The 13212-nt window shown below is 55.8% G+C and overlaps 1 protein-coding gene across 1 annotated transcript in view; it reads left to right on the top strand.

The window, feature by feature from the left end:
• Positions 1-13212, top strand: part of ell (elongation factor RNA polymerase II) — a 225952-nt gene that overhangs the window by 197318 nt on the left and 15422 nt on the right. The window contains exon 9 of the mRNA XM_072482383.1: positions 11448-11514. Within this exon, the coding sequence (XP_072338484.1) occupies positions 11448-11514 (67 nt within the window). The remainder of the gene's footprint in view (positions 1-11447; positions 11515-13212) is intronic.

Below are 13212 nucleotides of genomic sequence, written 5' to 3'. Positions count from 1 at the left end.
CACACTGACTCTCACTGGGGTACAGGTTCCCGACACACTGGCTCTCACTGGGGTACGGGTCCCACGCACACTGACTCTCACTGGGATTCGGATTTCACACACACACTGACTCTCACTGGGGTACGGGTTCCACCCACACTGACTCTCACTGGGGGTGCGGGTTCCACGCACACTGACTCACGGGGGTACGGGTTTCACACGCACTGACTCTCACTGGGGCACGCGTTCCTCAGACACTGACTCTCACTGGGGTACGGGTTCCACATACACACACTCACTGGGGTACGGGTTCCACATACACACACTCACTGTGGTAAGGGTCCCACACACAGACTCTCACTGGGGTACGGGTTCCAAGCACACTGACTCTCACTGCGGTACGGGTTCCAAACACACTGACTCTCACTGGGGTTCAGGTTCCATACACACACACTGACTCTCACTGGGGTACGGGTTCCTCAGACACTTACTCTCACTGGGGCACGGGTTCCACACACACTGACTCTCATTGGGGTATGGGTTCCACACATACTGGCTCTCACTGGGGTACGGGTCCCACACAAACTGACTCTCACTGGGGTACGGGTCCCACACAAACTGACTCTCACTGGGGTACGTGTCCCACACACACTGACTCACTGGGGTACGGGTTTCACACGCGCTGACTCTCACTGAGGCACGCGTTCCTCAGACACTGACTCTCACTGGGGTACGGGTTCCACGCACACACACTCACTGGGGTACGGGTTCCACACACACACACTGACTCACTGGGGTACGGGTTCCCCACACACCGACTCTCACTGTGGCACGCGTTCATCAGACACGGACTCTCACTGGGGCACGGGTCCCACACATACTGACTCACTGGAGTATGGGTTCCACACACACTGGCTCTCACGGGGGTACGGGTCCCACGCACACTGACTCTCACTGGGATTCGGATTTCACACACACTGACTCTCACTGGGGTACGGGTTCCACACACACTGACTCTCACTGGGGTACGGGTCCCACGCACACTGACTCTCACTGGGGTACGGGTTCCACACACACTGACTCTCACTGGGGTACGGGTTCCACACACACTGACTCTCACTGGGGTACGGGTTCCACACACACTGACTCACTGGGGTACGGGTCCCACGCACACTTACTCTCACTGGGGTACAGGTTCCACACACACTGACTCTCACTGGGCTTCGGATTTCACACACACACTGGCTCTCACTGGGGTACGGGTCCCACGCACACTGACTCTCACTGGGGTTCGGATTTCACACACACACTGACTCTCACTGGGGTACGGGTTCCACACACACTGACTCTCACTGGGGTATGGGTTCCACACACACTGACTCTCACTGGGGTATGGGTTCCACACACACTGACTCTCACTGGGGTTCGGATTTCACACACACACTGGCTCTCACTGGGGTACGGGTTCCACACACACTGACTCTCACTCGGGTACGGGTACCACACACACTGACTCTCACTGGGGTACGGGTTCCACACACACTGACTCTCACTGGGGTACGGGTTCCTCAGACACTGACTCTCACTGTGGTACGGGTTCCACACACACTGACTCTCACTGGGGTACGGGTTCCTCAGACACTGACTCTCACTGGGGTACGGGTTCCACACACATTGACTCTCACTGCGGAGGGGTTCCACGCACACTGACTCTCACTGGGGTCCGGGATCCACACACACTGACTCTCACTGGGGTTCAGGTTCCACACACGCACTGACTCGCAGGGGTACGGGTTCCACACACACTGACTCTCTCTGGGGTACGGATTCCTCAGACACTGACTCTCACTGGGATACGGGTTTCACACACACTGACTCTCACTGTGGTAAGGGTCCCACACACAGACTCTCACTGGTGTATGGGTTCCACACACACTGACTCTCACTGCGGTACGGGTTCCAAACACACTGACTCTCACTGGGGTTCAGGTTCCATACACACACACTGACTCTCACTGGGGTACGGGTGCCTCAGACACTTACTCTCACTGGGGCACGGGTTCCACACAGACTGACTCTCATTGGGGTATGGGTTCCACACACACTGGCTCTCACTGGGGTACGGGTCCACACAAACGGACTCTCACTGGGGTATGTGTCCCACACACACTGACTCACTGGGGTACGGGTTTCACACGCACTGACTCTCACTGAGGCACGCGTTCCTCAGACACTGACTCTCACTGGGGTACGGGTTCCACGCACACACACTCACTGGGGTACGGGTTCCACACACACACACTGACTCACTGGGGTACGGGTTCCACACACACCGACTCTCACTGTGGCACGCGTTCCTCAGACACGGACTCTCACTGGGTCACGGGTCCCACACATACTGACTCACTGGGGTACGGGTTCCACACACACTGGCTCTCACTGGGTTACGGGTCCCACGCACACTGACTCTCACTGGGGTACGGGTTCCACACACACTGATTCTCACTGGGGTACGGGTTCCACACACACTGACTCACTGGGGTACGGGTCCCACGCACACTGACTCTCACTGGGGTACACGTTCCACTCACACTGACTCTCACTGGGGTACCGGTTCCTAACACACTGACTCTCACTGGGGTTCGGATTTCACACACACACTGACTCTCACTGGGGTACGGGTTCCACACACACTGACTCACTGGGGTACGGGTCCCACGCACACTTACTCTCACTGGGGTACAGGTTCCACACACACTGACTCTCACTGGGGTTCGGATTTCACACACACACTGGCTCTCACTGGGGTACGGGTCCCACGCACACTGACTCTCACTGGGGTTCGGATTTCACACACACACTGACTCTCACTGGGGTACGGGTTCCACACACACTGACTCTCACTGGGGTATGGGTTCCACACACACTGACTCTCACTGGGGTTCGGATTTCACACACACACTGGCTCTCACTGGGGTACGGGTTCCACACACACTGACTCTCACTCGGGTACGGGTACCACACACACTGACTCTCACTGGGGTACGGGTTCCTCAGACACTGACTCTCACTGTGGTACGGGTTCCACACACACTGACTCTCACTGGGGTACGGGTTCCTCAGACACTGACTCTCACTGGGGTACGGGTTCCACACACATTGACTCTCACTGCGGAGGGGTTCCACGCACACTGACTCTCACTGGGGTTCAGGTTCCACACACACTGGCTCTCACTGGGGTACGGGTCCCACGCACACTGACTCTCACTGGGATTCGGATTTCACACACACACTGACTCTCACTGGGGTACGGGTTCCACACACACTGACTCTCACTGGGGGTACGGGTTCCACGCACACTGACTCACGGGGGTACGGGTTTCACACACACTGGCTCTCACTGGGGTACGGGTCCCACGCACACTGACACTCACTGGGGTACAGGTTCCACACACACTGACTCTCACTGGGATTCGGATTTCACACACACACTGACTCTCACTGGGGGTACGGGTTCCACGCACACTGACTCACGGGGGTACGGGTTTCACACACACTGGCTCTCACTGGGGTACGGGTCCCACGCACACTGACACTCACTGGGGTACAGGTTCCACACACACTGACTCACTGGGGTACAGGTTCCACACACACTGACTCTCACTGGGATTCGGATTTCACACACACACTGACTCTCACTGGGGTACGGGTTCCACACACACACTGACTCTCACTGGGGTACGGGTCCCACGCACACTGACTCTCACTGGGGTTCGGATTTCACACACACACTGACTCTCACAGGGGTTCGGATTTCACACACACAGTGACTCTCACTGGGGTACGGGTTTCACACACACAGTGACTCTCACTGGGGTACGGGTTTCACACACACTGGCTCTCACTGGGGTTCAGGTTTCACACACAAACTGACTCTCACTGGGGTACGGGTCCCACGCACACTGACTCTCACTGGACTACGGGTTCCCCACACACTGACTCTCACTGGGATACGGGTTCCACACACACTGACTCACTGGGGTACAGGTTCCACACACACTGACTCTCACTGGGGTACGGGTTCCTCAGACACTGACTCTCACTGGGGTACGGGTTCCACACACACTGACTCTCACTGGGGTATGGGTTCCCCACACTGACTCTCACTGGGGTGCGTGTTCCACACACACTGACTCTCACTCGGGTACGGGTTCCACACACACTGACTCTCACTGGGGTACGGGTTCCACACACACTGACTCTCACTCGGGTACGGGTTCCACACACACTGACTCTCACTGGGGTTCAGGTTGCACACACACACACTGACTCTCACTGGGGTACTGGTTCCTCAGACACATACTCTCACTGGGGCACGGGTCCTACACAAACTGACTCTCACTGGGGTACAGGTCCCACACACACTGACTCACTGGGGTACGGGTTTCACACGCACTGACTCTCACTGGGGCACGCGTTCCTCAGACACTGACTCTCACTGGGGTTCGGATTTCACACACACACCGACTCTCACTGGGGTACGGGTTTCACACACACTGACTCACTGGATTACGGGTTCCACACACACTGACTCTCACTGGGGCACGCGTTCCTCAGACACTGACTCTCACTGGGGTACGGGTTCTACGCTCACTGGGGTACGGGTTCCAAACACACTGACTCTCACTGGGGTTCAGGTTCCATACACACACACTGACTCTCATTGGGATACGGGTTCCTCAGACACTTACTCTCACTGGGGCACGGGTTCCACACACACTGACTCTCATTGGGGTATGGGTTCCACACACACTGGCTCTCACTGGGGTACGGGTCCCACACAAACTGACTCTCACTGGGGTACGGGTCCCACACAAACTGACTCTCACTGGGGTACGTGTCCCATACACACTGACTCACTGGGGTACGGGTTTCACACGCGCTGACTCTCACTGAGGCACGCGTTCCTCAGACACTGACTCTCACGGGGGAACGGGTTCCACGCACACACACTCACTGGGGTACGGGTTCCACACACACACACTGACTCACTGGTGTACGGGTTCCACACACACCGACTCTCACTGTGGCACGCGTTCATCAGACACGGACTCTCACTGGGGCACGGGTCCCACACATACTGACTCACTGGGGTATGGGTTCCACACACACTGGCTCTCACGGGGGTACGGGTCCCACGCACACTGACTCTCACTGGGATTCGGATTTCACACACACACTGACTCTCACTGGGGTACGGGTTCCACACACATTGACTCTCACTGGGGTACGGGTCCCACGCAAACTGACTCTCACTGGGGTACGGGTTCCCCACACACTGACTCTCACTGGGGTACGGGTTCCACACACACTGACTCTCACTGGGGTACGGGTTCCACACACACTGACTCACTGGGGTACGGGTCCCACGCACACTTACACTCACTGGGGTACAGGTTCCACACACACTGACTCTCACTGGGGTTCGGATTTCACACACACACTGGCTCTCACTGGGGTACGGGTCCCACGCACACTGACTCTCACTGGGGTTCGGATTTCACACACACACTGACTCTCACTGGGGTACGGGTTCCACACACACTGACTCTCACTGGGGTATGGGTTCCACACACACTGACTCTCACTGGGGTTCGGATTTCACACACACACTGGCTCTCACTGGGGTACGGGTTCCACACACACTGACTCTCACTCGGGTACGGGTACCACACACACTGACTCTCACTGGGGTACGGGTTCCTCAGACACTGACTCTCACTGTGGTACGGGTTCCACACACACTGACTCTCACTGGGGTACGGGTTCCTCAGACACTGACTCTCACTGGGGTACGGGTTCCACACACATTGACTCTCACTGCGGAGGGGTTCCACGCACACTGACTCTCACTGGGGTTCAGGTTCCACACACACTGGCTCTCACTGGGGTACGGGTCCCACGCACACTGACTCTCACTGGGATTCGGATTTCACACACACACTGACTCTCACTGGGGGTACGGGTTCCACGCACACTGACTCACGGGGGTACGGGTTTCACACACACTGGCTCTCACTGGGGTACGGGTCCCACGCACACTGACACTCACTGGGGTACAGGTTCCACACACACTGACTCTCACTGGGATTCGGATTTCACACACACACTGACTCTCACTGGGGGTACGGGTTCCACGCACACTGACTCACGGGGGTACGGGTTTCACACACACTGGCTCTCACTGGGGTACGGGTCCCACGCACACTGACACTCACTGGGGTACAGGTTCCACACACACTGACTCACTGGGGTACAGGTTCCACACACACTGACTCTCACTGGGATTCGGATTTCACACACACACTGACTCTCACTGGGGTACGGGTTCCACACACACACTGACTCTCACTGGGGTACGGGTCCCACGCACACTGACTCTCACTGGGGTTCGGATTTCACACACACACTGACTCTCACAGGGGTTCGGATTTCACACACACAGTGACTCTCACTGGGGTACGGGTTTCACACACACAGTGACTCTCACTGGGGTACGGGTTTCACACACACTGGCTCTCACTGGGGTTCAGGTTTCACACACAAACTGACTCTCACTGGGGTACGGGTCCCACGCACACTGACTCTCACTGGACTACGGGTTCCCCACACACTGACTCTCACTGGGATACGGGTTCCACACACACTGACTCACTGGGGTACAGGTTCCACACACACTGACTCTCACTGGGGTACGGGTTCCTCAGACACTGACTCTCACTGGGGTACGGGTTCCACACACACTGACTCTCACTGGGGTATGGGTTCCCCACACTGACTCTCACTGGGATGCGTGTTCCACACACACTGACTCTCACTCGGGTACGGGTTCCACACACACTGACTCTCACTCGGGTACGGGTTCCACACACACTGACTCTCACTGGGGTTCAGGTTGCACACACACACACTGACTCTCACTGGGGTACTGGTTCCTCAGACACATACTCTCACTGGGGCACGGGTCCTACACAAACTGACTCTCACTGGGGTACAGGTCCCACACACACTGACTCACTGGGGTACGGGTTTCACACGCACTGACTCTCACTGGGGCACGCGTTCCTCAGACACTGACTCTCACTGGGGTTCGGATTTCACACACACACCGACTCTCACTGGGGTACGGGTTTCACACACACTGACTCACTGGACTACGGGTTCCACACACACTGACTCTCACTGGGGCACGCGTTCCTCAGACACTGACTCTCACTGGGGTACGGGTTCCACGCACACTGGCTCACTGGGGTACGGGTTCCACACACACTGACTCTCACTGGGGCACGCGTTCCTCAGACACTGACTCTCACTGGGGTACGGGTTCCACACACACTGACTCTCACTGGGGTATGGGTTCCCCACACTGACTCTCACTGGGATGCGTGTTCCACACACACTGACTCTCACTCGGGTACGGGTTCCACACACACTGACTCTCACTGGGGTACGGGTTCCACACACACTGACTCTCACTCGGGTACGGGTTCCACACACACTGACTCTCACTGGGGTTCAGGTTGCACACACACACACTGACTCTCACTGGGGTACTGGTTCCTCAGACACATACTCTCACTGGGGCACGGGTCCTACACAAACTGACTCTCACTGGGGTACAGGTCCCACACACACTGACTCACTGGGGTACGGGTTTCACACGCACTGACTCTCACTGGGGCACGCGTTCCTCAGACACTGACTCTCACTGGGGTTCGGATTTCACACACACACCGACTCTCACTGGGGTACGGGTTTCACACACACTGACTCACTGGACTACGGGTTCCACACACACTGACTCTCACTGGGGCACGCGTTCCTCAGACACTGACTCTCACTGGGGTACGGGTTCCACGCACACTGGCTCACTGGGGTACGGGTTCCACACACACTGACTCTCACTGGGGCACGCGTTCCTCAGACACTGACTCTCACTGGGGTACGGGTTCCACACACACTGACTCACTGGGGTACAGGTTCCCCACACACTGACTCTCACTGGGATTCGGGTTCCACACACACTGACTGTCACTGGGGTACGGGTTCCACACACACTAACTCTCACTGGGGCACGCGTTCCTCAGACACTGACTCACTGGGGTACAGGTTCCCCACACACTGACTCTCACTGGGATTCGGGTTCCACACACACTGACTCTCACTGGGATTCGGGTTCCACACACACTGACTCTCACTGGGATACGGGTTCCCCACACACTGACTCTCACTGGGATTCGGGTTCCACACAAACTGACTCTCACTGGGGTACGCGTTCCACACACACTGGCTCTCACTGGGGTACGGGTTCCACACACACTGACTCTCACTGGGGTACGGGTTCCACACACACTGACTCTCACTCGGGTACGTGTTCCACACACACTGACTCTCACTCGGGTACGGGTACCACACACTCTGACTCTCACTGGGGTACAGGTTCCACACACACTGACTCTCACTGGGGTACGGGTTCCTCAGACACTGACTCTCACTGGGGTACGGGTTCCACACACACTGACTCTCACTGGGGTATGGGTTCCCCACACTGACTCTCACTGGGGTATGGGATCCGCACACACTGACTCTCACTGGGGTGCGTGTTCCACACACACTGACTCTCACTCGGGTACGGGTTCCACACACACTGACTCTCACTGGGGTACGGGTTCCACACACACTGACTCTCACTCGGGTACGGGTTCCACACACACTGACTCTCACTGGGGTTCAGGTTCCACACACACACACTGACTCTCACTGGGGTACTGGTTCCTCAGACACATACTCTCACTGGGGCACTGGTCCTACACAAACTGACTCTCACTGGGGTACAGGTCCCACACACACTGACTCACTGGGGTACGGGTTTCACACGCACTGACTCTCACTGGGGCACGCGTTCCTCAGACACTGACTCTCACTGGGGTTCGGATTTCACACACACACCGACTCTCACTGGGGTACGGGTTTCACACACACTGACTCACTGGACTACGGGTTCCACACACACTGACTCTCACTGGGGCACGCGTTCCTCAGACACTGACTCTCACTGGGGTACGGGTTCCACACACACTGACTCTCACTGGGGTACGGGTTCCACACACACTGACTCACTGGGGTACAGGTTCCCCACACACTGACTCTCACTGGGATTCGGGTTCCACACACACTGACTGTCACTGGGGTACGGGTTCCACACACACTAACTCTCACTGGGGCACGCGTTCCTCAGACACTGACTCACTGGGGTACAGGTTCCCCACACACTGACTCTCACTGGGATTCGGGTTCCACACACACTGACTCTCACTGGGATTCGGGTTCCACACACACTGACTCTCACTGGGGTACGCGTTCCTCAGACACTGACTCACTGGGGTACAGGTTCCCCACACACTGACTCTCACTGGGGTACGGGTTCCACACAAACTGACTCTCACTGGGGTACGGGTTCCACACACAGACTCTCACTGGGGTACGCGTTCCACACAAACTGGCTCTCACTGGGGTACGGGTTCCACACACACTGACTCTCACTGGGGTACGGGTTCCACACACACTGACTCTCACTCGGGTACGTGTTCCACACACACTGACTCTCACTCGGGTACGGGTACCACACACTCTGACTCTCACTGGGGTACAGGTTACACACACACTGGCTCTCACTGGGGTACGGGTTACACACACACTGGCTCTCACTGTGGTACGCGTTCCAAACACACTGGCTCTCACTGGGGTACGCGTTCCACACACACACTGGCTCTCACTGGGGTACGCGTTCCACACACACACTGGCTCTCACTGGGGTACGCGTTCCACACACACACTGGCTCTCACTGCGGTACGGGTTCCACACACACTGACTCTCACTGGGGTACGGGATCCACACACACTGACTCTCACTGGGGTATGGGTTCCACACACACCGTCTCTCACTGCTCTACCGGCTCCACAGGCACGGTCATTAATTCCCCTTGTTCGCTCATCCCAGTTTCTCTCTCCGGAGAAATCTGACATGTACTGCCACAATTTCTGCATTTATATCAGGTATTCAGTATTTTCTCAGTAATCGTAATTCTGTATCCTGTCGGAAATTTGTTGGCGTTGCGCGTCAGAAGCAGCAACTTTGCAGCAATGCTGAGTAACCACCAGAGGGCTCTGCTTCTAGTACTTTCCCTGCCCCTTGTGCCTGTTGTATCCTAGCATTGTGAATGTGTGCACAGCCTCGCCACATTGTTAGTGAATGTGAATGTAACAGTGTGGAGGCAAGTTGTACAGTTCATCGGTGAGCAGCTTACAACACACTGACTCTCACTGGGATACTTGGACTGCCATTTCCAGCTCTTCTCTCTCTCTCTCTCTCTTCTCCTCCCCCCCCCCCCCCCCCCCCCCCCCAAACCGACCTTCACCCAAGACAAAGACTGCTAACTGTGGCTCCACAGTATTGTGCTGATCTTGCACTGTACCGCCCCATTACAGCTGCAATCTTCTCTTTAGTATATAACATTCTAGTAGAAAGGGCAGCACGGTAGCCTTGTGGATAGTACAATTGCTTCACAGCTCCAGGGTCCCAGGTTCGATTCCCGGCTTGGGTCACTGTCTGTGCGGAGTCTGCACATCCTCCCCATGTGTGCGTAGGTTTCCTCCGGGTGCTCCGGTTCCCCCCACAGTCCAAAGATGTGCAGGTTAGGTGGATTGGCCATGCTAAATTGCCCTTCGTGTCCAAAATTGCCCTTAGTGTTGGGTGGGGCTACTGGGTTATGGGGATAGGGTGCCGGTGTTGACCTTGGGTAGGGTGCTCTTTCCAAGAGCTGGTGCAGACTCGATGGGCCGAATGGCCTGCTTCTGCACTGTAAATTTTATGATAAAGAGATCAATGGCAAAGTTTGCACAACTTTAAACAGGCCAAGATACCGGTGCAGTGGGGCCACGGTGGAAATCATACCATATCATAGAATTTACAGTGCAGAAGGAGGCCATTTGGCCCATTGAGACTGCACCAGCCCTTGGAAAGAGCACCCTACTTAAGCCCACACTTCCACCCTATCCCAGTAACCCAACAAATATTCTGGACACTAAGGGCAATTTAGCACGGCCAATCCACCTAACCTGCCATATTTGGACAGTGGGAGGAAACCATAGCACCCGGAGGAAACCCCCGCACACACGGGGAGAAAGTGCAAACTCCACACAGTCACCCGAGACTGGAATTGAACCCGTGACCCTGGAGCTGTGAGGCAGCAGAGCTAACCGTTGTGCAACCGTGCTGCCCATGTACGGAAGGTTCGAGCATAAAGAGCTGGTTGAAGGTGTGTCGCTCTGGTTGGAGACTTCATGACCCAGTTTGTGAAGCTTTGGGTTCCTCTCCCTTTGTTTTAAACATTTTTGTTTCCTTGTAGGGTTGAATGGGGTGTGTAACAGCTCCAGCGTTCCAACATCGACCTCCGATGTGCCTGACTATTTACAGTAAGTACAGACTGCATGAGCCCTTAGGCTGACCCCTGTCTTAAATGTTGTCTTATTTGTTTCGGTCATTTCAGGTCCCCTGACACCTTCATGTGCTGAATCCTCTTGGGGTCAGGGTGTGCTCTCATAAGAACTTGTTCTTTTTGTGCTAGCAAGCTTTTCCTTTTTTAAATTATTTCATGGGATTTGGGAATCACTGGCAAGGGTTTATTAATTGAATTTCAATTGGGAAGAGAAATTGGGGACTTTAAATTTATTTTTTAAAAAGCTGAAGCCAGCTACTTAGCAGAGTCTGGCAATTGAAACAAAAATCTTGCTGTTTTTGGTGACTGAATCCAAATCAAATTGACCCTTTGTCCTTGCTATCAACTTTTGTCAAAAGGAGGGAGCGTTCAGAAGTTAGGGGGCAGCACGGTAGCACAGTGGTTAGCACTGTGGCTTAACAGCGCCAGAGTCCCAAGTTTGATTCCCCACTGGGTCACTGTGCAGAGTCTGCACGTTCTCCCCGTGTCTGCGTGGGTTTCCTCCGGGTGCTCCGGTTTCCTCCCACAATCCAAAGACGTGCAGGTTAGGTGGATTGACCATGATAAATTGCCCTTAGTGACCAAAAAGGTTAGGAGGGATTATTGGGTTACGGGGATAGGGTGGAAGTGAGGGCTTAAGGGGGTCGGTGCAGACTCGATGGGCCGAATGGCCTCTTTCTGCACTGTATGTTCTATGTTTGTGGTGCAGTTCGGAGAGTCAGAATTGAGGGAGCGATGCACTGTCGGAAGGTCCGTAGTGATGGAGTGCCAGCACTGTCCGAGGGTCAGTACTGAGGGCTTGCTGCACTGTCAGAGGATCAGTAGTGAGGTGTGCTGCACTGTCGGAGGGTCAGTAGTGAGGGAGCACGGCACTGTTTGACGGTCAGTAGTGATGGAGTGCAGCACTGTCAGAGGGTCACTACTGAGGGCTTGCTGCACTGACGGAGAGCAGTAATGAGGGGGCATGGCACTGTCTGAGGGGCAGTACTGAGGGAGCGCGGCACTGTCGGAGTGTCATTACTGAGGGAGCACTGCACTGTCGGAGGGGCAGTAATGAGGGGGCATTGCACTGTCGGAGGGGCAGTAATGAGGGGGCATTGCACTGTCGGAGGGGCAGTAATGAGGGGGCATTGCACTGTCGGAGGGGCAGTAATGAAGGGGCATTGCACTGTCAGAGGGTCAGTACTGAGGGAGCGCGGCACTGTCGAAGTGTCATTACTGAGGGAGCACTGCACTGTCAGAGGGGCAGTACAGAGGGAGCATGGCACTGTCGGAGTGTCATTACTGAGGGAGCACTGCACTGTCGGAGGGGCAGTACAGAGGGAGCATGGCACTGTCGGAGGGTCAGTACTGAGGGAGCGCGGCACTGTCGGAGTGTCATTACTGAGGGAGCACTGCACTGTCGGAGTGTCATTACTGAGGGAGCACTGCACTGTCGGACTGTCAATACTGAGGGAGCACTGCACTGTTGGAGGGGCAGTACTGAGAGAGTGCTGCACTGTCAGAGGGTCAGTAATGAGAGCACTGCACTGTCGGAGGGTCAGTACTGAGGGAGCATGGCACTGTCGGAGGGGCAGCACTGAGGGAGCATTGCACTGTCGGAGGTTCGGTACTGAGGGAGCACTGCACTGTCGGAGGGTCAGTACTGAGGGAGCATGGCACTGTCGGAGGTGCA

This window comes from Scyliorhinus torazame, chromosome 18 (genome assembly GCF_047496885.1).
Source record: "Scyliorhinus torazame isolate Kashiwa2021f chromosome 18, sScyTor2.1, whole genome shotgun sequence".
Lineage (NCBI taxonomy): Eukaryota > Metazoa > Chordata > Chondrichthyes > Carcharhiniformes > Scyliorhinidae > Scyliorhinus > Scyliorhinus torazame.
The sequence above is the reverse complement of the archived record's forward strand: the minus strand, read 5'-3'. Positions and strand labels throughout refer to the sequence as shown.